This window comes from Rattus norvegicus, chromosome 3 (assembly GCF_036323735.1).
Source record: "Rattus norvegicus strain BN/NHsdMcwi chromosome 3, GRCr8, whole genome shotgun sequence".
NCBI classification, from domain to species: Eukaryota; Metazoa; Chordata; class Mammalia; order Rodentia; family Muridae; genus Rattus; species Rattus norvegicus.
Genome location: NC_086021.1, coordinates 74,622,723 through 74,649,814, shown reverse-complemented (window position 1 = coordinate 74,649,814; position 27,092 = coordinate 74,622,723). Strand labels below are relative to the sequence as shown.

The window sequence follows — 27,092 nt, the reverse complement described above, 5'->3', positions numbered from 1 at the left end:
CAGGCTGCACTTCAGTTTAATCACCTCGCGTAGATGAGGAAAGTCATTCGATTAAAGTCCTGACGTTAATTTCTAGTCTCTGTAGAGGTTGGAAACACTGCGCAGGTTGTCCGTCTATACAGCAGTGGCTACCAGAGATCTTCTAAGAAGCAAGAGAGCAGGTTGATGGCGGAGCATGACAGTACGGCACTAACCAGGGGGTTACTGTTACCACTTTATCACACTGCTTCTGACTGTCCCTCCTCAGCTTTTATGTCATTGGAGTAAGGGGATTTGTAGCTGGGTACCTTTCTCTAGGAGTACTGTGCTTTTACATGCTTTTCTGCGTTTGAGATAGACTTGAAGTGACTTTCGTCGCTTATTTAAAATGCTTTCTTCCTTTAAAGCACGTTGCATCCAGTCTGACTTTCACATCCAGTCTGACTTTCAGGCATTTCTGTCCAAGAAGTGAGACAAACTCACCCCAGGAAGTTACAATGTTAACGTTACAATTTGTTACCACAAGGAAGGAGTCTTCGCTCAATGTCCTTCCTTCCTCCTAGCCTTTCACACCTGCCGATCAACAGCCTTCACTTGTGGCAACGGGCGATGTGTGCCATACCACTATCGCTGTGATTACTACAATGACTGCGGGGACAACAGCGACGAGGCAGGTTGCCTGTTCAGAAACTGCAACAGCACCACAGAGTTCACGTGCAGCAATGGGCGGTGCATACCGCTCAGTTATGTCTGCAATGGCATAAACAATTGCCATGACAATGACACCTCGGATGAGAAAAACTGCCGTAAGTGTCTAAAGTCCTTCCTTTGGGGCTCCGTGGTCCTACGTTAGGATGCAGGAGATGGAATCTTTCCCTAAAATCTATTGCTTTCTGAAAAAAAAAAACCTAAGTGGTTTTTTAATCAATTAAATGATATAAAAATATATCTACCTAATATTTGAATTGTTTAATTTGATGGAGATATATATATATATATATATATATATATATATATATATATATATACACCCCAGGAACCAACTTGGGCCTCTCTTTACCTTTGAACTGGTTTGGACCTCTGATTTAGACCCTTCTCTGGGTTGGTTAACGTCGCCATTATTTTTGATATACTTGGTAGGTCTGTTCCAAGTGTCTTTCTTATCTGGTTGTGTTTTTAAAGCTCCCCACACTTGCCCGCCGGATTTCACAAAATGCCAGACCACGAATATTTGTGTTCCCCGAGCTTTCTTGTGTGATGGAGACAATGACTGTGGAGACGGGAGTGACGAGAACCCCATTTACTGCGGTGAGTATGACAGAGCTGGCTCGCCGTCTGTGGTTCCAGAGGAGCGACCGGGCAGCACAGAGACGTCCTCGCTTTAATACTGAAAACTGAGTCTGTCGGTAGAAGTGGAAGGCAGTTGCTTTAAGACATGAGTAGACGTGGTGGGAGAAGTTTCACGCTTCAAGTCTATTTTTCTGGAAAGCTGTTGGTATCCCAGGCCTCAATCTGTATTTGTATTGTAGAAGTTATTATTTAGCAGTATTATGGTCGTGATCTTGACTAACTTAGTTTTATCGAAACAATTTCCTCTACGAACCATGGAAGTATAAAAGGTCTTTCTTAAGTTTAATAAGGTTGAGAATAAACGGTGTGAGCAGATGTATCTTTTAAGAATTTACCAATTCCTCATAGCTGAATTCCTCATCCTGGGGAAACCCCAGGCTATCACAAAAATTTACCAGAGCAGTAATCAGGTACAAAAATAACAACAGCCCAAAGAAATGAAATTTGGCTTACAGCATCACACAGGGTTGGAGTTACTGCTTTGCTAGCGAATGTTTACCGGCCAATCCATCTGGCACTATTCCAGCCCAGGCAAAGGGGGAAGCCTTGGAGAGTAGAAGGGCAAGACTCCATTCATTCTGATATTTGTACCCACACATTAGAAGCTAACAAAGGTCAAAGGGTCTTTATCATCCACCCCAACAATTCTGAGTTACAGTGAGTAGGTGAGAATTTTGCTAACTTGAGCATTATGATTAACAAATTGTGGTGAGGGGCAGCATTGAGAGCAATATTATTTTAATAGAATTCACTGAATTAAAAAGTCAAGCAGGGCATGGTGGCACACAGCTTTAATCACAGCACTTGGGAGGCAAAGGCAGGAGGAGGTTCTCAGTAAATTTGAGGCTAGCCTGGTCTTCGTAGTAAGTTCCAGGACAGCCAGGCTAGGAACTTTTTCTTGAAAAAACAAACACAAAGAAAGAAAGGAAAGAGAGAGAGAGAGAGAGAGAGAGAGAGAGAGAGAGAGAGAGAGAGAGAGAGAGAGAAATAAACAAGAAAAAAATCAAGACTTATTCCACAAAGTTTTACAGCACAATGACATTTTTGGTATTTAAAAGTCTGATCAGAATTGATAGATTATTGGGCCAGGATCTTACTGTTTTTTCTAGGTTGTCCTTGAACTCAGGGTGCAGGCACCTTCCTGTCTTGGACTTGTTGAACAGCCGAGATTGTACGTAGTTGGGCCCTCTTTGATATTTTCTAGCAAATAGAACTTATATCTTGTATTTATGGAGTCTTGAACAAAAATTCAGGAGAACTGGGAAATACTTCCCTCCTGTATCTTATGCACCTGCAGCCCCATAGAAACTTCTAGACAAGGCCTTTTCCCAAAGGCAGCAATTAACCAGTTCAAAGATACAGGCAGATGGGCAACAGATGGGGTCCTGCCTGCGTTTTAATCTTGTGCTTGTCCTCTAGCCTCACACACATGCCGCAGCAACGAGTTCCAGTGCCTCTCCCCTCAGCGGTGTATTCCAAGCTATTGGTTCTGTGACGGTGAAGCCGACTGTGCAGATGGCTCGGATGAACCTGACACTTGTGGTAAGAGTCAGCAACCATGCGAAGCTTAGGGTGTAGCTAGAGCAGTTGGGGCTCCTCTCACACGTCAAACTCTGGAGCCACCTGGCTGGCTACTTGCGCTCTCTGCTTCTGGTCCTAGGAGGATGCCAGAAGCATTCAGTAGGTGTTCATCAGTGAATGGCTAGTGCAGCCACTGTGGACAGCTGTTGAGAATATGGAGGCTGTTAGTTGATGCTGACACATGGAGACGGTGTGGTATCCAGCAGATCGTCTGGCTTGCAGCTCAATTTTAGCTGACTCTCAGTTGGACTTTATGAATTCTGTCTGAGCCTTTTAAGACAGTTGGGGGAATCCAAAAGTGACTGGATTCTTCACACACAGGGGGAGGGCTCAGACCAGGCACACCTTAAGTTTATTTCTTCTTATACTAACTTGTGGAGGGAGGTGCCCTGGCCTTGTCAGGTAGCTGGAGGCCCATGTTTATTCTTTGTAGTCAAAGCTTGCTTTTTACTGTCATAAATTATAAGTAATTGTAAGCACTTAAAGATAAAATTTCTGAATTGTCTTTTAATCCATCAGAAAAATCCTTGCTATGTGGTATCTAGAAAAGTATGGTTACAGACCAGTAACTTGTCTGTAGCGATGAATGCTGTCTCAGGTCATCCGTGGCTACTTTCTTCTTTCGTGCTGCCAAGTAGACATGACAGACCATAGAGCGGCAAGGCCGCCTCAGTATTCACCACTGACTTGAGAAAGTCTACTTATCCTTATGCACAGTCTTCACACTCCTCTTCAGTGATACGTAGTACTCCTCAGATTGGTATATTATTAATCATTTAGATTGATTTTTTTCTCTTGTATGATTATACTATATAATAACATCATGTGTAAAGCCATCGTCTGGGTTGTTCATTAGCATAGTTTTAGAGTTAATGCTGGTTTCCATTGAGTTCTATGAAGTTTAATTCTGCAGCAGATTGATAGCAGTTCTTGGACAGGTTTCAGATTTTTTTTTTCTTTTTTATCCTCACGTCAATGCTGAGAAATGTGTAGAAAATAAAGGATCTGCAGAGAGGGGAGATAATAACTGTTAGGTAACTTTATAACTTTGAAATTACCTCTTCTGTGTATTTAAAACATAAATACCAATTTCCAGACCAAAGTCATAGTAATAGCAATTAATAGTTGTGTCCTGCATTACACACTGTAATAACCCAAGTAAGTGTCCACATATCTTATATCTGCACTTCAGTTTACAATTTTTTCCCTGAGTCTATATGCAGCTCACTGCCAGCCTTCTCTGTGAGTGATGTTACACTCTCCATTATGTTGCTATGTTGTAGACCTCTCTCCTGTTTTTCTACTGCATTTATAAAATCAAGGCACAGGTTCTGAGAGCTGTAAGGTTTCATGTATCCCTGATGTGTATATGAGTAAGCTTTCCATCAACAGGAACCAGGCTTAAATGTCCTTGCTGGAGACTACAAAGTAGCCATCCCAGTCTTTTCACCCGGAGTTCCTCTCTTGTCAGGGCATTCTGTGAACACCTGCAGGGCCAGTCAGTTCCAGTGTGATAATGGCAGGTGCATCTCAGGCAATTGGGTCTGTGATGGTGATAACGACTGTGGGGACATGAGTGACGAGGACCAGCGGCATCACTGTGGTAAGTGAGGGCAGTTCATTCCTCTGCAGATTCACATTCCAGGGAAACTCAGAGCTGATTTTCATGGTTGGAGGGACCAATGGTCAGAAACCCCGTTGAATGAATGCCCACTAAGAGAATGCTACCGGTATTTCCTGCTGTTGGACACCATGATTTTTACAATGATGCAAAGTGGCTCGGTACTCATTCTCATTCACATCCAGCTGATGGGAATCCTGTCTAGAGTAGGTGACAAGAATTCAGTTGGTTATTCCCGGTAACGGTGTGGCAGCCAATCACCCTAGGAGCAGTGATGCGGTTGGGACGGTCCAGTATTCATCAGTGAGTTCATTTCTCAGTACCAGTGTTTTCTTTCTTCAAACAATGTATTTTGATCATATTCTTTCCCCTTTAACTCCTCCCAGGTCCTCCCCATTCCAACCCACCCTTAACCAAGATGCTATCCTAATGGTTAATGGATGCTCTAACGAGTGTAAGCAGCTACATCAATATTCCACGGCAGATTCCAAGCCTGGGATTGGCCAACACGAATGAACTCAATAGAATTTTTGTGGGCTTTTGTTTCATTTTGCTTTGTTGGGCCTTTTTGTCTTTGTCTATTGGCTCTTTAAATTTTTTGTTTCTTGTCTTTTTTTTTTTTCTGTTTGAGAGAAAAAGAAAAAGTTGTGGTTTGGGTAGGTGGGGAGAATCTAAGAGGAGCTGGGGTAGGGGAAAATATGATCAAAATGAATTGTATGAAAATTTTTCTTAAAAATTTTAAATTATGGGAAAAAAGTGGTTGTTCTCATAATACTAGCACCACATTTCTTTTAAAGTTATTGCCAGCAGAGTGGAGTTGCTACCTGAGGGGCTTAAGTTAGCATTGTCTTTCCCTCTTAGCATAGCAAGGACAGAGTTCCCTGTGCTCCTGTTTGGTAGTGAACTCACTTGTTGTGGCCAGAGTTCTGTATCTGCTCTGTCATTGATGACTTACATGAACTATTTTCTCCCTTTTTTTCTTTTATGTCTTGCTTGGGATGAGACTGAATAAGTATTCTGAATCAGTATCTCACCCCTCCCCACTCCCACCCCCAGTTGCCTTTCTGGCAACTTGGGCCAACCTTAACTCTTTTCTTTGTTAGGGTGGTGCTTGCAATAAATATTCAAAAGCCTCAGCTTTAGAGGAGAAAGGTCTCTTTTGGCTCTTAATCCGTCTGACTATCTGACTTTGAGATGTCCAGTTAACCATTTTGAACTAAGTTTTCTCACCCGTTAAATTGGCGTGAAAATACTAATCTCACTATGGCTACAGTGGAATATGAAGCATGGTGTTAAAATATAAGATATTTGTTCAATCCTGCAGAGAGGGGTCAAGGACACCACAAGAAAACCCAAGAATCAACCAACCTGGACTCACAGGGGCTCCATAGAGATTGAATGGTCCATCAGGGAGCCTACCTGGGTCTAACCTACGCCCCTCTGCATATATGTTACAGTTGTGTAGCTTGGTCTTCATGTGGGATTCTTAACAGTGGGAGCATAGACTATCTCTGACTCTTTTGCCTGCTTTTGGGACCCCTGAACTATTGGGTTGGCTCACCCAGCCTTAATATTACGGGAGGGCCTAGTCTTACTGCAATTTGATATGACGTGTTTGGTTGATATCCCTGGGAGGCCTGCCCTTTACTAAAGGGAAATGGAGGAGGAGTGGATGGGAGTGGGGAGGGAAGAAGGGACTGGGTGGAGAGGAGCAAAGGAAAACCGCATCAGGATGTACTATATGAGAGAATAAATACATTGTAAAGAGGCACTTGTTCAAATTTTAAAAATGGAAGTCATTTCTCGAAGCCTTATGGGAGAAACGTTTTTATGTAAATCTCACAGAGAAGTTTTTATGTTGAGGTTTTGCTTCTGAAAAATTCACACTCACACAATTGAGATTAGAGCCTTTAGAGGTATTTATAATATTGCCCTGCCCGTATGGTTTGTCAGAGCGTTAAAGATTGTAAGAGTGTAGAGATCACACGAGCATTTCTGAGCTCTGAGGGGTTCTTGTCTGCTTTGGTTTCAGAGCTTCAGAACTGTTCCAGCACTCAGTTTACCTGTGTCAACAGCAGACCTCCCAACAGGAGGTGCATCCCACAGTACTGGGTCTGTGACGGTGATGCGGACTGCTCGGACGCCCTGGACGAGCTGCAGAATTGCACCATGAGAACCTGCTCTGCAGGGGAGTTCAGCTGTGCAAACGGACGATGTGTCAGGCAGTCATTCAGGTGAACTGGGGTTCGAACACATCCCTCTACACCTTAAATACTCATAGGGGCAGGACTGACTCACACGCTAGGAACAATGGTCACAGGGCCTAGTGACCATGATCCTCTAGGCTATTCAAAGAAATGTTCGGAGTCTTTTGAAATCCAGGTCAGAAAAAGTGTTTTAATACGTAACACAGTAATACATGTTTTATACTGATGTAGTTAATTATGTGTTTTTATGGATGACGTGGTCCAGGAAGATCCCAGGGTTCTATAATGTAGCTATCAGGTGGCCTTCCACAGAGGGGTGAGGGAAAAGAATGAGTTAACTTGACATTAGTTGGTGAGCCTCCTCATCTTCTCCTTGGGGGCTGGCATGGCTCTAAAAACTGTTTCTGTATTTGCTCTCTGCTATAAGAAAAAGAGTGCACTTGGCAGATGGGATAGGGGGTTTCCGGAGGGGAAACTGGGAAAGGGTTAGGTTACATTTGAAATGTAAATACGTAAAATATCCAAGAATAAAAAGTAAAAAGGTGCTTCAGTTAGAAGAGAATCTACCACAACCTTGAGTGATCAAGGCAACGAGTGTTGAATGTCAGGTGAGAAGGCCAAAGCTTCTGGAAGTAGGGATTCTTATGTAGAACCTTTAAAATTCTTGATACTGTCTCGAACAGATTCAGCCCACAGTGAGCTGCTTTGGGGAATCTTGGGACTCCCTGTGGTGTGATTTCTTACCACTTTCTCCAAATGGGTCTCTTAAAATGAATGTTGTTTTTATAGTGTCCAGCCTCTTAACCACCGTATGTAGTAAATCTTTGAATAACGAGACTGAGAGAAGCCTCAATCAAAATAAGGCAACCTAGAGAGGAGTTTGCCGATGGGAGAGGGTATGCGATCCTGTAGACCTTCCCTAGGTATAGGCACCAGGCATTCGGATCTGTGGAACTGAAACAGAGATGCGGGGCCCACTCCAGGGTTAAAAAGCACAGGGCCTCTTTCAAGCACCAGGATTCACCAGGTTTCCATGTCTAGAGAAGGAGATTGAAAGGTCAGAGCAGCAGAGGCCTTGGGGGGGCAAAGATAGATGCTGAGACAGGTCTGGAATATGGGATGGCCAAGATTTTATGTATGATGGTATTGTGAAGAGGAAAAACCAGTCATGTGCTATAAAAGTTGAAGCATCACCAGCGGGGCCTTAGCATGCAGTACAGTGAGTGGCAGTGAGTAAGGACAGACGTAAAGCGTATTTGTAGTTGGTTATTTGGGTGGTCAAAGAGAGTCATCTCCCTGTCCCGTTCTAGTCTAGTCTAGTTAATCAGTAGTCAGGTCTATCATTCTTAGGTGTGAATATATCTGAAAACCCAGGACTTTGTTTTGATTAGACTGGGTTGTCTCTGCTTCCCTTTCTATAGTTCCCCCCCACCCCGTGCTCCCATACCCCTCCATTTCTATGGTCTTCCCCATCCCATACCCCTCCCTTTCTTTTATCTTCCTTATCCCATACCCCTCCCTTCCTGTCATCCCCTCTATCCTGTACCCCTGTACTTCCAGGTTTTTACTGACTTTTCACTGATTTTTTACTGATTTTGGTCATCTTTCTCTTTTCTTCCCTTCTTTCTTTTTCTATTATCCTTGCATTTTCTTATTCCTTCTTTTTTCTTTTTTTCTTTCTCAATTTCTTTTGGCAGTGCTCTAGCAGGATAAGAAAACAAAGCAAAACAGAATAAAACTTCTCTGGAAACCTGGACTCTAGGGCCCGAATCCTGTATATCTAAGTGACATCAGAATAGAGTGTGAAACCTCTAGCCTGGTGGAGTGCGTGCTCCCCCATTTGGCACCGTGGGACAAGGGGACAATTTCCTTGACACACTGCAGCAGTGCTAGCTGAGGCTGGGTTGTGGCAGGAGTGCTTGCTGGAGTAATGGAACTCACTTATGCCAGAAACCTGGGGGTTGGCTCGTTGTGTAAGACGTGAGCTAGATAATGGGAGACACTGATGTCTCGGAGCATTTGGGAAGTACTTGATTTTTCTGGAAAATCAAGTAGGCTAAGTCTGTTTTCTTTGATCAAGGCTTTCTTCATAGATCTATGCCTATGCCTTGGGTTTAAATTGTATTGGCAGTACCCTAGGCTTGTGAATGGCAGTCCTAGTTAGCAGGCATGGTCAGTGCATAGCTGTAAGACTCACTAGATTCATCTTTGGTACCTTAATATTGCATGACACCCTACCCTTAGCTCCTGGACCTCCTTCCATCATCATTAAATTATCATATATTAGCAGTATCTATATTTATCCTAAATTCTTTTATACATATGTTAAACTGTCACCATGACCCTGTTTAGTAAGCATGGCTTTTTATGGGATCTCAGAATATGAGTATGACTTAAGGTATTCCCAGGTACCCTTAGGACCTGGGAATGTTAGGCATCAGAATTAAGACTACACCATGCAAATTTGCCATTATTTCCTGATAATCCACTGCTTTTAATCTCCTTCCCATTACCATGACTAACTCACATATCATGAAAGGTCCCAGTAGAATTATAAGAAGAGGTCTGCCGATGGGAACATTACTCCAGTGGAGAGATAGGTGTTCTGAAAAGGTACTATCCAGCAACAATTCTATAAGACACAAAATTCATGCTAAGGACTTGTATATAATGTATCCATCTGGGTAATTCCAGTGTCCATAAAGCTGTTCCTAGAGTTACAAGTGTAGGAATCAAGTTATTTGCCCTATAAAACAGTGGGTGAACAAATCTACACTCACATTTATTATGTAGCCACCAGCACCAGGGTAAGTCATGAGGATGGCCAAATCACGGATTGTCCCAGAGTTGGAGATTGGTGGGGGTCAGTGGATATTTTGGAAGTAGGGTGCTAAGGCATCGTGAACTTGTTAAAATGGTCCACGTGGTCCTTTGTCTTGTAACGCAGGTGTGATCGGCGCAATGACTGTGGAGACTACAGTGATGAGAGGGGCTGCTCGTACCCACCCTGCCATGCAAATCAATTTACGTGTCAGAACGGGCGGTGTATCCCTAGGTTCTTTGTTTGTGATGAGGACAATGACTGTGGAGATGGTTCTGATGAGCAGGAGCACCTGTGTCACACCCCAGAACCCACATGCCCCCTTCATCAATTCCGGTGTGACAACGGGCACTGCATCGAGATGGGGCGAGTCTGTAACCATGTGGACGACTGCTCAGACAACAGCGATGAGAAAGGCTGTGGTGAGTATGGGAGGGGGAGGGGAACTGTGTAGATTTGCAATCCTTTAAGGTCTCCCAGGACTCTCCATTCTGTCTTCTGCAAAGAAAATGTACAAAAAAAAATCATTGCTTCCTTATGAATAGAGAGAGGTATCTTGGTGTACCAGTTAGAGCAGTATTCAGAGTGTCCTTTAAGAGAATTGCTCAATAAGGTATCTAGAATGAAGAGAACATGGAGGTTCTCAGAGTAAGTTCTTGGCTTGCTTTCCATATTCATTTTTGGGAGAACTGGCATCACATGGTACAAGTGTTGATTTTGAGTGTAATTATGGGCCTATGGCTGATATTTTAGGTTCTCTAGTATCTGTCTTTTACCTGCAGGCATTAACGAGTGCCTAGATTCTTCAATCAGTCGCTGTGACCACAACTGTACAGATACCATAACTAGTTTCTACTGTTCCTGTCTCCCTGGCTACAAGCTCATGTCTGACAAACGCTCTTGCGTGGATATTGACGAATGCAAGGAGTCACCCCAGCTCTGTAGCCAGAAGTGTGAGAATGTGGTAGGCTCCTATATTTGCAAGTGTGCCCCTGGCTACATCCGTGAGCCAGATGGGAAGAGCTGCCGGCAGAATAGTAACATCGAGCCCTATCTCATCTTTAGCAACCGTTACTATATAAGAAACTTAACTACAGATGGCTCATCTTACTCCCTGATTTTGCAAGGATTGGGCAATGTTGTGGCCCTGGACTTTGATAGAGTAGAAAAGAGGCTGTATTGGATTGATGCAGAGAAGCAAATCATTGAGAGGATGTTTTTGAATAAGACAAACCGGGAGACCATCATAAACCACAGGTTAAGACGTGCTGAAAGTCTGGCTGTAGACTGGGTCAGCAGGTAAGAATGCAACCTCTGGTATGGGTTCTTGGTTTTCTCTCTGTTTTGGACAAGGTTTCTTTGTTGTTGACCAGCATATGCCAGACTAGCTGGCTTGAAGAAAGGACACTGGATTGGCAGAAGTGGACCATTGTGCCCTTGCTTTGCATGGCTTCTGGGGATTCAGGTCCTACTTATCCAATGAGCCATCTCTCCAACTTTGGCAATTTGTAAAACCATTAGAAATTCTGAGTGTTTCAGGGCAGTAGGGAATTGGTTCTTTCAACTTAGGTGTGTAGAAACTTTTGATAGCCTTTCCTGTTTCCCTGTGTCCTCTTTTCTTTGAGGCAGGTGCTATGGAACAGAAGCGTGTATGAGTCTCAGGGAGCTCAGATAGGAAACTGGACATATAAAGAAAGGGGCTATCATCATAACTGCTGTCTTTCCATTGCAGAAAACTCTATTGGTTGGATGCCATCTTGGACTGCCTGTTTGTCTCTGACCTTGAAGGTCGACACCGCAAAATGATAGCCCAGCACTGTGTGGATGCTAACAATACCTTCTGCTTTGAACATCCCAGGGGAATTGTCCTTCATCCTCAAAGAGGGTACGGCCCCTCTGTAATCTTGGGCCTTTTCCTTCATGTATTCAATCGCTTGTTCATCTAACTACTTATGGACCAGTATCTTGCTGGGATCTGTCTCTGTTTTCCTGCTTGGTGAATGGGTTAGGGCAATGATCAGCGCTGCTCATTATCAGCTGGACTCTTGTCCTTAACTTTTCAAATATTTTGAGTCACACTTGATTTGTATGCGTGGGAAATTGTGATATTTCTTTAGTGGACTCCTTATATCGAAGCCACTGAGATCCAGAATTCACTTTGGGGACCATTGTACACCATCCTTATTTATGGATAATTTTTCCCAGCTCTTTCTTCTCTGAGAGACTCTGGGATGGGAACTTCATTTCTCTATGGAGAACATCTGTATCTTTTGGTTTCAGGGTCTGAACCTTCTGTGTTTGCTCCCACAGGCATGTCTACTGGGCAGATTGGGGTGTTCACGCATACATTGGAAGGATTGGCATGGATGGAACCAATAAGTCTGTGATCATCTCTACCAAGATAGAATGGCCCAATGCCATCACCATTGACTACACCAACGATCTCTTGTACTGGGCAGATGCTCACCTGGGTTATATCGAGTATGTACCTTGAAAAACAAAAGACGAACTGAGTAACTAATTACAAACTAGGAGGGCTCAGCTTTCGGAGGATTCATCTCAACAACTGCGTATTCATCTTCCAACTGGCCTGTGCCCTCAGAGTCGCTCTGAGCTCCCTTCTCTTTTGTAAGACAGGATCTCATGTACAGATTGGCCTCAAGCTTTACGTACAGCTAGGGATGACTTTCAGTTTGTATTAACTGAGTTATATCTTAGCTCGTACTACTACAGGAAGAGGCCTGGAGCTCTATAGAAATGATCAGAAAGAGAATGGTTAGAGTTTACAGCTAGTGAAGACAGGCTGTCAGGAGCCTGGCAAATTGATTCAGCATTTCGGAGAGTATTGTAGAGGACCTGGCTTTACTTCTTCCTGGAGCCCACGTGGAGTGGTTCACAATCTTTTGTTACTTTATCTTTAGGGGATCTGATGCCTCTGGTCTCTGAAGGCATCTACATACATACATAAATACATACATACATACATACATACATACATACATACATACATGCACACACACACACACACAGAGAACTAGAAAACAAGAATGATGCTTATCTCAGGAAATCAAAGGTGGTCAATGGGTAGAGCTAGCATAAAATATTATTAACCCGTACCCAAACCACAGCTAGGAACTGGTAATTCTTTCAATATCTGTGGCTATTTCATTTTTTGAGTATAGCTTTTAAACTTTTATGTCATTTGCCATTTGTTTGGAGACCCAGAGGGGTAAGGGCTTCACTCACGGGTCCTGAAGGACATTCAGAGGAGAGGGTACTTACACACCGTTCTTCCTCCTACCAGGTTCTCTGATTTGGAAGGTCACCACCGACACACGGTGTACGATGGATCACTGCCTCACCCCTTTGCTCTTACGATTTTTGAAGACACTGTTTTTTGGACAGATTGGAATACACGGACGGTTGAAAAGGGAAACAAATATGATGGGTCAGGTCGAGTGGTGCTGGTGAACACAACGCACAAACCCTTCGACATCCACGTGTACCATCCATACCGGCAGCCGATTAGTGAGTAACTGCTGGGCTTCGGGGCAGTTGTTTTTGGGAACAGGATTTACAGGAACTTGTTGACACTTGTTAATGTTTTCTTTGAAACACCTTTCGAGAATTAAGAGGAATTCATTTCTCTTCTTATACATCAAGTTTATGTTTTCCAGGGTTGGGCTAGAACCCAGGCCCTTGTGCTTGCTAGATGATCGCTGTGCCAATGAGCTTCATTTTAAGTTCTTAGCTTTTAGACTAGGTACGTAGCTTAGGGTGGCCTTTAACTGACAAGTGACCTCTTCTTAAGTGAATGACAAGTATTCCCATAGTTAGTATTTTGGTGGGAGGACTGTTGTATTTTAAGGTGAGTTAAATATCAACTTATTTTACGCCTAAATACTTTAAAAAATAAGGGCATTCTATATCTCTATCAGTATGCAATTATAGTACCTTTAACAATTATCCCTTGATAACAAAAGGTTTAGAAGAAAACTGTAGTCATTATGAAGCAGTTATTATATCTCTGCTCATGGCAGCATGTTTTGAGTCACACAAATGTTTTTATTCTCATCTTCTGAGAAAATAAAGGTGGGTGGAAGAGCTTACTCTATTCCTTGTGAACTTTTATTCTGATTCATGCAATTAAAGTTAATTAATCTTTTAGAAATAATGTGGGAGAGATTTGAAGTATACTTCTGGGGGTGCGTATTGGCTTTTCGGGGTCTGCTTTGTTGTGATGTCTTGCTAAAATCTTCTGAGGAACTTTTTCCTTTTTAATTTTGTTATGCCTTGACTAGCTCAGTTCCTGTGCACTCCTAAACCTCTCCGCAGCCAGAACATTCTTCTCTCCAGCATTCCTGACTTAACACTTAAATATATATTTCATCTTGTTGCTCTGGCTCCTTCTGGGTGGCCTCCTTATTGTTGCTGCCCAAGATGCTTCTGGACAGCCTTTCTAGGAGCTGCTTTCCTCCTTGTACCTACATTTTGGCCATAACACTCTTCTGTTCCTTTTTGGTATGGTCTGTCCTATCCCCTTCTTCTGGCTGAGATCCTTTCTTTCCTCTCCCTGTGTTTCTTCTCCTGGGAACCTAGAAGTCGTCCCACCCTACCCCCCTCTTTCCCTAGCTATTAGCCGTTGGCTCTTTATTGATCAATTAAAAACCCAATTAGGGACAGAACCTTCAGCATTTGGATTTGCAGATTCCCATTTTGGGGGGGCTGAATCAAGACAAAGCATTAGAGGCAATTCCCAACATCCCACCCTTTCTGTGTAAATAGGAAAAAAGGCTCTTCTCTCAGATATAAATTGAGCACAACCAGAGCAGTTATGTAAAATATAAACTATGATATACAATTAACATCCAGTCCATCATATTTGCCAATTAGAGAAAGCATTCTATCATCTATCCTAACTTAAAGAACTTACAATATTATACCTGAGTTATGTTCCCTAATTTCTTATAATGTTGGAGCATCTGTCTTCAGCCTTCTGGCCCAGAACCATCTATCTGGTAGACCTTGAAATGGAGCAGGAACTATGAAGGACTAGTCTGCTCTGTCTTGGCAGAGCTAAACTGTCAACTGTCCTGCATTGTGTGTCCTTTCCTGGATAGTATTTCTTTGTCTGTAGATGAATAGAGCAGTTTTTGTCCAGAGGCTACCTTGCCATAACTGGAGCAACTCTATAAGGAGGTTTTGATGCTCAGTTTCTCCCTTGAAGGGGAATGGGGAAGCTGTTAGGAGCAGACATGTCTCATTGTCAATAAATAAGGATAATGTCTCATTATTCTTAATAATGAAATAGCATTAAATGTCACATTCTGTGGATTTCTAATTTTTTGAAGACTATGTAAAGTATAGCTTAACTACTCTTAGCCATTTCTATTTGAGTATTATTGAAAATATTTTACTACAATTAAATCAGAATATAATATAACCGTGAGATGACTACCTGGCCCTTAGCTTGAGTTATTTAATCATCCTAAACAGTTTATTAGGACTGGGTCTAAGCCTTGTATTTTTAAATGAGTTGCAAGGCACAGTGCCTATTTAAGAGTAATTAATTTCAAATCTTGTATCAATATAAGAAATTTATATCAATGAAAACTTTAATTCTATATCAATATATAAATTCTGTACCAATTTTTTCATCACCCATATTTAGTAGGAAGAAGTTGTGGAGTGTCGTCACCCCATTCTCTTGGGTTTGGGTGTCTGGTTATGGTTATTTTACAAATTATGGATAGGTTGTCATTTTAAGGGATAATTTGGGAGTGGTCATAATTTTGAACACGGGAAATGTATGGGATGGATTACTAAATTCATTCTTGAACAAAGTACTGTATAGCTGTAATCCTACATTGGTAGAAATCTCTATAATTGATATAAAATTGAAGTTATAATTTCTAACATTTGACAAACTTAGAGGTAAAGAGAAATGAGAGTTATTACCATAATGGTATTCAGTATCTCTTTCTGCATGTTAATATTCTTCGTACGGTCTTTGTCTCTAAGGGGAGACCGAAAACCTTACACTGTGCAGCTATCCATGCATGGCTCTGGCATCCATACTTTTGTTGTCCCAATTCGTAGGATGAGAGAGAATTGATATATGAGTGACTGGGGGATCACAACTCATACTTGAAATCTGGCACAGAATGAAAGCGGTATTCTTGTCTACTCTCCCAGGAGAAGCATCAAACCCACTGCCTGCGTTATTTAAGCGCTGGCATAATGGCAGCTAAGGGGGAAACATTCCATGTCCTGCTCTACGTGCTGCTGATTGGTGTTTGACACTCAAGGCAAATGACAGTAGACACATGTTTTTTCCTTCTCTTCCGTAGTGAGCAATCCCTGTGGTACCAACAACGGTGGCTGTTCTCATCTGTGCCTCATCAAAGCGGGGGGGAGAGGATTCACCTGCGCGTGTCCCGATGACTTCCAGACCGTTCAGCTTCGAGACAGAACACTCTGCATGCCCATGTGCTCCAGCACGCAGTTCCTGTGTGGCAACAATGAAAAGTGAGGCGTCTGCTCGCTCCCCTTTTCAAATTGTCTCTCAGTGGTCCAGCTGAATTCTAATTTATTTTCCTTCATCTTTATTAAATTGGGTATCTCTTATTTACATTTCGATTGTTATTCCCTTTCCTGGTTTCCGGGCCAACATCCCCCAGCCCCTCCCCCTCCCCTTCTATATGGGTGTTCCCCTCCCCATCCTCCCCCATTACCGCCCTCCCCCCAACTATCACATTCACTGGGGGTTCAGTCTTGGCAGGACCCAGGGCTTCCCCTTCCACTGGTGCTCTTACTAGGATATTCATTGCTACATATGCAGTTGGAGCCCAGGGTCAGTCCATGTATAGTCTTTGGGTAGTGACTTAGTCCCTGGAAGCGCTGGTTGGTTGGCATGAATTCTAATTTTAATTTCAGAAATAATACTATAGTATAGGCTATACTAAATTACAGTCCCACCATCATGAATTCGGGCTCTTGTCTCCCCATCCTCGCCAGTCTTTGTTGTCTGGTCTGTTGATGGCAGCCATTCTGATTGGGGATTTGGTGGTATACCTCAAGGTAGTTTTAACTTGCATTCCCCATGCAAATCCCAGGATGAAACTCTCTGTTCATTTTCTTAGCCCCTTTGTTTAGCTCATTGTCATTTCTGCTTTCTGGGTGTCACAGTTTACTGTAAATTCTGGATGTTAGCCTGAAGTAGAGCTGACAAAGACTTTTTCCCGTTCTGTGCACTGTCTGAGGAAGAAATAGCCCTCCCCTTTTCTATTTGTTAAAGCTTGATTTTTGGTCCAGGATGTGTTCAAATGTGGAGAAGGCTCCATGTGGCTGTCATGACATAAGCACTCAATAATCCTTGGAGTCTCCCAGCTTTCCCAAAGCTACTCCAATGTCTTCATTCTGGTAGATAATCATGTGCTTTTTAAAAACGTAACTCCATCTATCTCCTCCCCGCCATCACTTGGGATTCAGTATCTAATGCCTTTCCATGTGGACCTTGCTTGGTCAGTGGCCCTCTATGAGTTTCCACAGGCTTTACTTTCTGTGTGCAGGTGTATCCCCATATGGTGGAAATGTGATGGCCAGAAAGACTGCTCTGATGGTTCTGATGAACCAGACCTGTGCCCACACCGCTTCTGCCGTCTGGGGCAGTTCCAGTGCCGGGATGGCAACTGCACGAGCCCCCAGGCTCTGTGCAATGCTCGCCAGGATTGTGCTGATGGCTCTGATGAAGACCGTGTTCTCTGTGGTACGTTGGGTTCCTTTTCATAGCCTTCTTCGTCTGTTTCTGTAGCTGATTATGTAAAATCAACCCAAAATCTCATTCAAAAAATTTGGAGAAAAGTTAGGGCCAACCCTGTATGTATTTTAATAGAGGGTTTGAGTTTTGAACTTTTAAGGTCAATAGTAAGTTACCTAGATGGCTGGTCTTCCTCTGTGTGCTGGTTGCAGAATCCTCCTTGAGCCGACATTGAGAAGGAATCTTCCTCTTCACTTTAAATGAAGACTGTGTTTTCTCTCTTAATAAATACCATTCCCCAACTGCAAACTAAAAACACAATGTTAAAAGTAGCAATCACAAACCTTGGAGACAATTAAATGATAAAAGAACAGAGTTAGAAGGTGTTTAGCATCTGGCCCCCCAGTTCTGTGTGAAGAAAAGGATGTGAATTTGGGAGTCTAATAAAGGCCTGTTAGTTATTCTAATAAAAATAACTCTCCCCGTGTAGTCGTCATTGTTACCAATAGCTACAGTAGAATATAAGCCCAGTGAAAGGAAGTTAAATGGCTTTCTCTAGACCCTACCAGTGTGCACTGGGCACTCCCATTCTTGACAGCTTCTCGGCTTGTAACCAAATGCCCCCCCCCCCCCCCCCCCCCGTTCGCAGAGCATCACCGGTGTGAGTCCAACGAGTGGCAGTGCGCCAACAAGCGTTGCATCCCACAGTCCTGGCAGTGTGACTCAGTGAACGACTGCCTGGATAACTCAGATGAGGACACTTCGCACTGCGCCAGCAGGACCTGCAGGCCCGGCCAGTTCAAGTGTAACAATGGTCGCTGTATCCCGCAGAGCTGGAAGTGTGACGTAGACAATGATTGTGGAGACTACTCCGATGAGCCCATCGACGAGTGCAGTGAGTTCCCTGGGGTGGGCCATGCAAAACCTAAGGCCAGTAGACAAGCAGGCGGGGACACATCGCTCTGCTGCACTGTAAGAGAAGGGAGCATCCTTTCTTGTCTTTCTCACAATCTCTATCACTACAAGATAAAGCAGCATCGAGTGGCTCATATTTGTAACCAGGAGCCTGCGTGTGGCACGGAGTTGTCCAGCCATGCAGAACGTGATACACAGCACACATGTGATCTCGTGTGAGAAACACTGAGGTTAGGAAGGTGAGGCCCCTGCATTATAGGCAAACCGAGTGAGACACAAGTTAAATCCATGGTCATATTACCCCAGAGCCAGCATTTCAGTTCAAAGATTTTACTTCAAACCAGGTTCGTGCCCTGTCTTTATTGCTGTGAAGAGACACCAGGACCACAGCAGCCCTCGTAAAGGAAAGCATTTAATTGGGGGTTGCTTACAGTTTCAGGGGTGCATGGCAGCATACAGGATGTGGTCCTTGAGAAGTAGCTAACAGTTCTACATCCAGGTCCTCAAGCAGCAGGAAGAGCGAGTGACCCTGGGCCTGGCTTGAGCTTCTGAAACCTCAAGGCCCACCACCGTGACACACTTCCTCTAACAAGGCCACACCCACTTCAGCAAGGCCACGCCTCCTAACGGTGGTGCTCTTTATGGGCCTTTGGGGGCCATTTTCATTCAAACCACATGTCCCTTCCTGTCTAAAGTACATCATAGCCCTAATGAGTGGTACTGAGATAACAAGATCACACCTAACGGAGTTGCCCGTTGCCACAGTCCGTTTAGCGGTTACGGGGCAATTGCTGGTCGCAGGCATCACGTGCACAGCGAGGAGCCTTCTGGTGCTGTTTCCAGCAAGATCTACTTCCACCCTCATTTCTTGGTTTCTTCCTTTTCAGCGACCGCTGCTTACAACTGTGACAACCACACAGAATTCAGCTGCAAGACTAACTACCGTTGCATCCCGCAGTGGGCGGTGTGCAATGGTTTTGATGACTGCAGGGACAACAGTGATGAACAAGGCTGTGGTAAGAAGGGCTCCGGGGCTGGGGAGGGTCGAGGGAATGGTGGTGTCAAGCTCTGGCTGCTCTCATAAGGACAGATGTCCCATGTCTTTGACCTCTGGAAAGGAGCTTGGAGTCGCTGGGGGAACTTGATTCATGTCCTCTTAAATGACATCTGGTCCCAAAGCAGATAAGTAAAGGAAGTTATCATCAAGATGTTAGGAACATGCTTCATTTCTTCCAGACGTACAGACCTTGCTCCCGCATGACGCGTCTAAATGGCCTGTCTGATCTCACAGATGGCACAATATGCCACAAAAAGGGGCATTTCCAAATCTGGATGTGTTATTCCATGACCGCGATACTCAAAGTGTCTTGATGACTTCTCTGATCATTTAGTGGGTAGCTGTAGTCACTCTGGCATCAGACAAAAGGACAAATTTAATGCAAATTGTCAAAATTAGGAATATAGCGTCTCTTGAAGCCAAAGTATCTGGATGTATATGATTTAGAGAGAGAGAAAAAAAGATAATAAGACTGGGTCTAAAAACTAAAGGTGGTAGAGTAGGATATTCTACTGACCCCATTTTAAGCTCCTGACAGTATTTTAGCTTCTTGATGCCAATTACAAACTTGACATCACATTTTATGTTTAGAATAGTTCCTATAAAAGGTAATAATGGCCAGGTCCATGTCTTTCTTTAATCCCTGAGGCAGAGGCAGGCAAGGCAGCCAAAAGATACTCTTCCTCCTGCAAGGAAATAAACTTACCTTCAAGGTAGAAGACAGGCTAGGGTTAGTTAACAGAGGGCATCCCTATGTCTGGGTGCTTCAAGGATATGAAAACATCATTCTCAGACTATGCCACAATGAAGCCAGGACCCTAGCTTATGAAGTCTTAAAAATGACTGTGCTTTGTAGAATCGGTGCCATGCCATCCTTCTGGGGATTTCCGGTGTGCGAATCACCACTGCATCCCTCTCCGCTGGAAGTGTGACGGCACTGACGACTGTGGAGATAACTCGGATGAGGAAAACTGCGGTGAGTCCTTAGGGTTTGTGACCCCTGTGAGCCGCCCGGGCTGGGATATCTGAAATTTAACTGAGTGCATCATCATTTTCCTTCTAAAATGCTAATCAGTCATGCTTTGGGAGAAGGTATCTGTGAGGGGGCATTTGATTAAGTCTCCTTTGGTCTGTTTCTTCTTCTAAAAAACAAATGAGATGCTTTCTGATGAAGGATGAATTATAAAATAAGATGAATAAAACCAAAATAAATAAAGTAAGAAAAGGTGCTGATTCTAGGGACCTGTATCGAAAGCTTTTTCTCCAACAAGGTTCTAATGGCAGGAGAAGGAGTATTTCTGCATTTGCATACACACATGCACACTTACATATACAATATACATACACATATACATACACATACACATACACTTACACATACACATACACTTACACATACACATACACACACACACGCACACACATACACACACATGCACACAGACACATACACACACACGCACACAGACACATACACACACATGCACACAGACACATACACACACATACACACATACACACATACATACACATACACACATATACACATATACACACATGTACATACACACACATGCACACACATACATACATACACATACAAATGCACACACATACACACACGCACACATCCATACACACACAGATACACACACATGCACACACACACACACACACACACACACACTCACACACACACGGTTATCACTCCTGGAATAGGTGACTGTTTTATAGCAGTGAGTATTATTCAGTAATTATGACCATTAGCAATGGAATATGAGTCTGAGCGAAGGAAGCCCAAGGACTAGATCACGTCTAACTCAGTATTCAGTTTTGAATGAGAAGGCGTGTTTGTTAAATAAGCCCCAGTCATCATTTATCATCATTGGCTCATGATATGTTTTCAATTTCAAGTTTCTTTTTAAATGTATCCTTTTCAGCTTTAGTTGCCTTTTAGTCTTTCGCTATGGCCAGAGGCCATCGGAAGACTTAGGGTACTGGTTGCACCTACCAGTGTCAACCAGCTAAGACTTGTTACACGAAAGAGTGGTCTGGCAGGTACTTCTCATCCCTGTGGGAGTCAGAAGGAGGAAGGTCATAAGCCCTAGGGCTCCTTGGTTCATAGTATGAGTTTAAGGCCAGCCTGAGAAACTTAGTGAGACCATATATACATACCATTTGTGTGCGCATGTGTGTGTGTACATATATGTATGTATATGTGTATTATGTATATGTGTATATATATATATATATAGTCTAAGAATGTAACTCAGTGTTAAAACACTTGTTCATGGATGATATCCTGGGTTCAATTCCCATTGCTATTAAATGAGCAAAAAGATAATAACGTTCATTTTGAATACTGTCATTGGTTATCTAGAGTTTTGCAAAACTTCTGAACGGTCATTATGGATTTGAAATCGAGGCATAAAATTTCTTTCTTTCTATCTTTCTTTTTTTCTTTTTTCTTTTTTTGAGGCAAGGTCTCACTATGTAGCTCTGGCTGTCTTTGAACCCAGTATGTAGACCAGGCTGGCCTCTGCCTCCCAGGTAATGGGATTAAAGTCTGTGCTACCATGTCCAGAGAGGCATAGGATTTTGTTTTGGGATGTGACTGGATCACAGGACAGAATTGGGTATCCAAGGGCCCAGGCCAGCTCCCAACCCTGCCTCCTGGGTAGGATTCCCAGTGCACACTGATAGCCAAGTGCCTCTCCCTTTCAGTTCCTCGGGAGTGCTCAGAGAGCGAGTTTCGATGTGCTGATCAGCAATGCATCCCCTCTCGATGGGTCTGTGACCAAGAAAATGACTGTGGAGACAACTCGGATGAACGGGACTGTGGTAACTATCAGGGCATACAGAATCTTCCACTGTGACAGTGTAGGGACAGTGTTGATGAGGCTCTTCAGTGTGACATAAGTGATTTTTGTAGTGTTAAAGTTCCACCTAGGGGCTGGGGATTTAGCTCAGTGGTAGAGCGCTTACCTAGGAAGCGCAAGGCCCTGGGTTCGGTCCCCAGCTCCGAAAAAAAGAACCAAAAAAAAAAAAAAAAATTCCACCTAACATGCTCTCTTCTGCACTTTCTGTTCTTTACGCTTAACTTACAACAGTCCGATTATAGTGATAGGAAAATAAGAAGGGTGTCTGTGACCCTGGGGTAGAGGACAGAGTATTATGACATTCAATTTGGATTAAATGGTGGGTGTGGGTGAAATCATGTAACCTTGAAAATTAGAGAATTATTATTTCTGAGGAGGGATTTAAGAGCTGAGGTTACCCAACAGGGCAATAGGAGTTTTCCATATGCTGAGTAGAGAAATTGAATTTCAAGTTTGTCTCTTTTACTGGCAGCAGTGCGAGTTCACTGAGAGTCAGACATCGGGTGTGGGTAGGAAAGGAGCTATCATCTCTGCGCTCTGTGCGCCCAGTTCTGTGAGCTCTTCCGAGAATTACGATCTTTTCTCTTCAGAGATGAAGACCTGCCATCCTGAACATTTTCAGTGTACGAGTGGACACTGTGTGCCCAAGGCGTTGGCATGCGATGGGAGGGCAGACTGTCTGGATGCGTCTGATGAATCTGCTTGTCGTAAGTACCTGCTCGCCGGAGGTTCTGTGCATCTCAGTGCACACGAAGGGCAGTTCAGACACAGCCCACTTCTTAGTTGAAAAGCATAAGTATGTTCTCTTGAGCCTTCTCGTGACGCTCAGTTTGCCTGGGTCATTATTTCCCAGTGGACCTAGTTGTTTGCAGTGGCCATTCAGTAGTTATTCACAATAGATGGCTGATGATGCAGCTGCCACCTCCTGAAGTTCAGAGAGACATTCAAAGATGATGGGGAAAGGCAGTTTCGATACATGTGGCACTTGGCCAGAGAGACACAGTATGGTCTTCCTTCTAGAATGATTTGTGTCACTGAAAACTGGGTTCCTTAAGACATAAACATCCCTGTCTTTTTTGGTTTTCTGAGACGGGGTTTCTCTGTGTAACTGTGTCTGTCCTGGAACTAACTCTTCAGCCCTGCTGGTCTTGAACTCACAGAGATCCATCTCCCTCTGCCTCCTGAGTAGTAGTATTAAGTGTGTGACACTACATATCCAAAGACATATCCCTTTTTAATCTTAAGATAAGCCACAGCGATGCCAAGAAGTGCATGCTGACAGGAGTCTCCTGAGAGGCTCTGCCAGAGCATGACAAATACAGAGGTGGATGCTTGCAGCCAACCATTGAACTGAGAATGGGGTCCCCAATGGAGGAGTTAGAGGAAGGACTGAAGGAACCGAAGGGGCTTGCAACCCCATAAGAACAACAATATCAACCAACCAGGGCTCCCAGGGACTACACCACTACCCAAAGAGTACACATGGACAGAACCATGGCTCCAGCCGCATATATAGCAGAGGATGCCCTTGTTGGGCATCAATGGGAGGAGAGGCCCTTGGTCCTGTCAAGGCTCATTGCCCCAGTGTAGGGGAATGTCAGGGCTAGGAGGTGGGAAAGGGTGGGTGGGTGGAGGAACACCCTCATAAAAGTAGGGGAGGAGGAATGGGATAGGTGAGTTCCAGAGGGGAAACTGGGAAAGGGGATAACATTTGAAATGTCAATAAAGAAAATATCCAAGAAAAGAAAAGAAAAGAAAACATAAGCCTTAGTAACAGGGGAATGAATAAGGAGTCACAATAGCAAGTGTTGAAGGAGCCCGACTTCAGGTTACAGATGAGAAATGGAACCTGGGACCTCTGGAAGAATAGCAAGAACTCTTACGCTCTGAGCCATCGCTCCAGCTCCCGATTAACCACTTTTTAAAATCTCCAGAGCTTTTTGGATTCGTCCCCGGTTAAGAACTATCGGTTTTCACAAAGTGGAGAAAACTGAATACGTCTACCTCATTAGCTTTTTGTGTGTGTCCCCTCCTTGCCAACAGCTACTCGCTTTCCCAACGGCACCTACTGCCCAGCCGCCATGTTCGAATGTAAAAACCACGTGTGCATCCAGTCGTTTTGGATATGTGATGGGGAAAATGACTGTGTCGACGGTTCCGATGAGGAGATCCACCTGTGCTGTAAGAGGGCGAGGGGACGGGTGGAGCGGACATTGCCTTGGTTGGCTACACCACACTCCGCAGCGTGAGGGCGTGAAGGGCAGATATGTAAATTTGAGGCCTTGTTAACGAGTAGTCAGTCCTGGTGATTTCATTTGGGCTTCTTGCTTTGGTCATCCAGCTGGAGCCTGAGGGCGATAACAGCCAAGTTTTAACCATGTGGGCAGTAAGTAGCAAACGTGGAAACCGGAAGTGCACACATACATATGAGCACAGGTTCTGAGGTTAAAGTGTGAGGAGGGGAAGGGATAAATTGTAACTCTTCTGCTCCATCCTTGAAGTACCCTCCCCTTGTCCCCTTGTCCCCTTGTAGAAAACCTGAAGACTTGATTCTTGAAACCCCTTCCCTGGATATAATAATTCAAGGCCATTCATTATATATACTTTGTTAAACATGAGTGGCTTGTTTGTGGTGTGGACAGGCCAGAGTCATAACACATGTTCTGGCTTGGGTTAGGCCTACGGAGGCAGAATCTGTAACGATGGGGCTTTTTATAAGATTAAAAGAGGATATGTGTGTGGGTGTTTGGTCTGCAAGTATGTCTGTAGACAGCACCGTACAGGGCTAACCGAAGAGGCCAGAAGAGGGCTCCAGATCTCCTGGAACTGGGTTACAGATGTGAGCTTCCATATAGATGTTAGGAATAGAGCCCGGGTGGTCTGGAAGGGCAGCAAGTACTCTTAATCTCTGAGCCATCTCTCCATCTCCCCATGACCACCTTTTAAAAGCTCCAGAGCTTTCTGGATTCGTCCCTGGTTAAGAAATATTGATTTTCACAAAGTGAATGAGACTGCAGATGTTTTGGGTCACTGGTGAGAAGCTAGTGTAATGATTCTCACAGGTATCACCAGGGGGAAGTATAAGAAATGCACATTTGCAAGCTTGGCTGGGCTCAGATGGCCCTGGAACCTGTCCAGGAAGAAACCTGTCCAGCGATTCAGAGGCAAGCTGTAGTTTCAGAAGGGACCCAGGAACATTTCTGCCTGAAATCTTCTGATGGGTTGAGCGAAGCGGCTATAATTCAATAATGCTTCCAAAATCCTGTAACTCTCGTTCTCTCCCTGCACCCTCCTACTCACTTTCCGTGCAGAGATGCCATTACCGGGAGTGATGTCAGAGTAACTCCTTCAGTGACCTCCAGTGCGGCCCGGCCTCGTCTTCACTGTTAACAACTACCTCTGCATTCAATTTTGTTTTTAACTTTGTGACTTAAAACTTCAGAAGCACTTAGCAAGTTTTTTCTTTCTGTAAGGCAAAACTGTCATAGCTAATACAATTAAATGTTGGAGAGGGGCAAGGACACAACACACAACACACACACACACACACACACACACACACCATTCCCCATACTCACACAAATGTTCAGCATTCTCTCCTAATATCTGCACCAGCCATTTACACCATATAATTCAAATAGTAGTTTCCCTAACAGTACTTTCAAGAATCAGCGCTGGGGGTTGACTCTGCCTTTTCTCTAAAGGATCCTCATTACAAGGATCATCTTTTGATTGCTATCTTTGGATAGTCAGAAAACCAAATAGCACAAGTCCTCCATTTAGAAGAAAAACACAGATAGACTTATGTGTCATTCACTGAATTTTGTGTATGAGTGTCTCAATTTCTTTCTTTCCTTCTTTCTCCTTCCTTCCTTCCTTCCTTCCTTCCTTCCTTCCTTCCTTCCTTCCTTCCTTCCTGCCTGCCTGCCTGCCTGCCTGCCTGCCTGCCTGCCTTCCTGCCTTCCTGCCTTCCTGCCTTCCTGCCTTCCTGCCTTCCTTCCTTCCTCCCTTCCTTCCTTCTTTCCTCCTTTCCTTCCTTCCTTCCTTTCTTTTTTTCTTTCCTTCTTTCTCTCTTTTGCTGTGGCGAAAAAGAAACTTGAAGAAGATAGGTTCAGGTTCCGGTCCATGATGGCAGAGGAGTCACAGGAGCAAGAGCTTGAAGTAATTGGTCGCACGATCCCGGAGCCATAAGCAGACAGCAGTGACGGTGTGCATGCCAGTGCTTGGCTCACTTTCCCGCTCACACAACACATTAACACTAACGATCTCAGGAGTTCACCGACACGTTGGTACATGCAGAGAGGACTGTGTCTCCGGTACCTGGGTGTGACCCTTTGCTCTTCCTAACTGCACAAGTAGCTGCTAGACAGGATGAAATGAAGATTTTGCGCTGTAGATATTTAACGATCACAATCAGAAGGGCAAACCGTAGTCTCCTGGCCACTAGGATAAGGACTCTTTTGTTATCCGGGTGGCTTTTCCAACTTCATGACTGACCACACGTGTCCTCCTTGTTCTGTGCCCTAGCCACAGAGATCTTTATAGAGCTTCAACCTACCACCTTTTTTCCTGATTCATCTTTTTCCCTTGTAAATCCTTTTCTGACTTGCCTCATTGTGTTGGTGTGTGTGTGTGTGTGTGTGTGTGTGTGTGTGTGTGTGTGTGTGACTTCTGCTTTTAACTTGCGGTTTCGTTTTTCGTTTTCCAGTCAACATTCCGTGTGAATCACCACAGCGATTCCGGTGTGACAACAGCCGCTGTGTTTATGGCCATCAGCTGTGCAATGGTGTGGATGACTGCGGAGATGGAAGTGACGAGAAAGAAGAGCACTGTAAGTAGCGTGGGAAAAGGGGAAGACAGAAACCAGGGTCCTTGGCTGTTCGTGAGCTGTTTCTCCGGGGCTTCTCATCGTCCTGGAGTGGT

General features: G+C 44.0%; 1 protein-coding gene across 1 annotated transcript in view; it reads left to right on the top strand.

Moving 5' to 3' along the window:
- The window catches only part of Lrp2 (LDL receptor related protein 2), a 157,388-nt gene that overhangs the window by 104,721 nt on the left and 25,575 nt on the right, over positions 1-27,092 (top strand). The window contains exons 44-62 of the mRNA NM_030827.2: positions 543-785; positions 1,162-1,287; positions 2,749-2,871; positions 4,382-4,513; positions 6,564-6,765; positions 9,686-9,981; positions 10,342-10,858; positions 11,292-11,444; positions 11,870-12,040; positions 12,864-13,087; positions 15,910-16,087; positions 17,131-17,327; positions 17,968-18,213; positions 19,121-19,249; positions 20,147-20,266; positions 22,015-22,131; positions 22,760-22,876; positions 24,213-24,350; positions 26,878-27,000. Coding sequence (NP_110454.2) covers positions 543-785; positions 1,162-1,287; positions 2,749-2,871; positions 4,382-4,513; positions 6,564-6,765; positions 9,686-9,981; positions 10,342-10,858; positions 11,292-11,444; positions 11,870-12,040; positions 12,864-13,087; positions 15,910-16,087; positions 17,131-17,327; positions 17,968-18,213; positions 19,121-19,249; positions 20,147-20,266; positions 22,015-22,131; positions 22,760-22,876; positions 24,213-24,350; positions 26,878-27,000 — 3,552 coding nt within the window. The remainder of the gene's footprint in view (positions 1-542; positions 786-1,161; positions 1,288-2,748; positions 2,872-4,381; positions 4,514-6,563; positions 6,766-9,685; positions 9,982-10,341; positions 10,859-11,291; positions 11,445-11,869; positions 12,041-12,863; positions 13,088-15,909; positions 16,088-17,130; positions 17,328-17,967; positions 18,214-19,120; positions 19,250-20,146; positions 20,267-22,014; positions 22,132-22,759; positions 22,877-24,212; positions 24,351-26,877; positions 27,001-27,092) is intronic.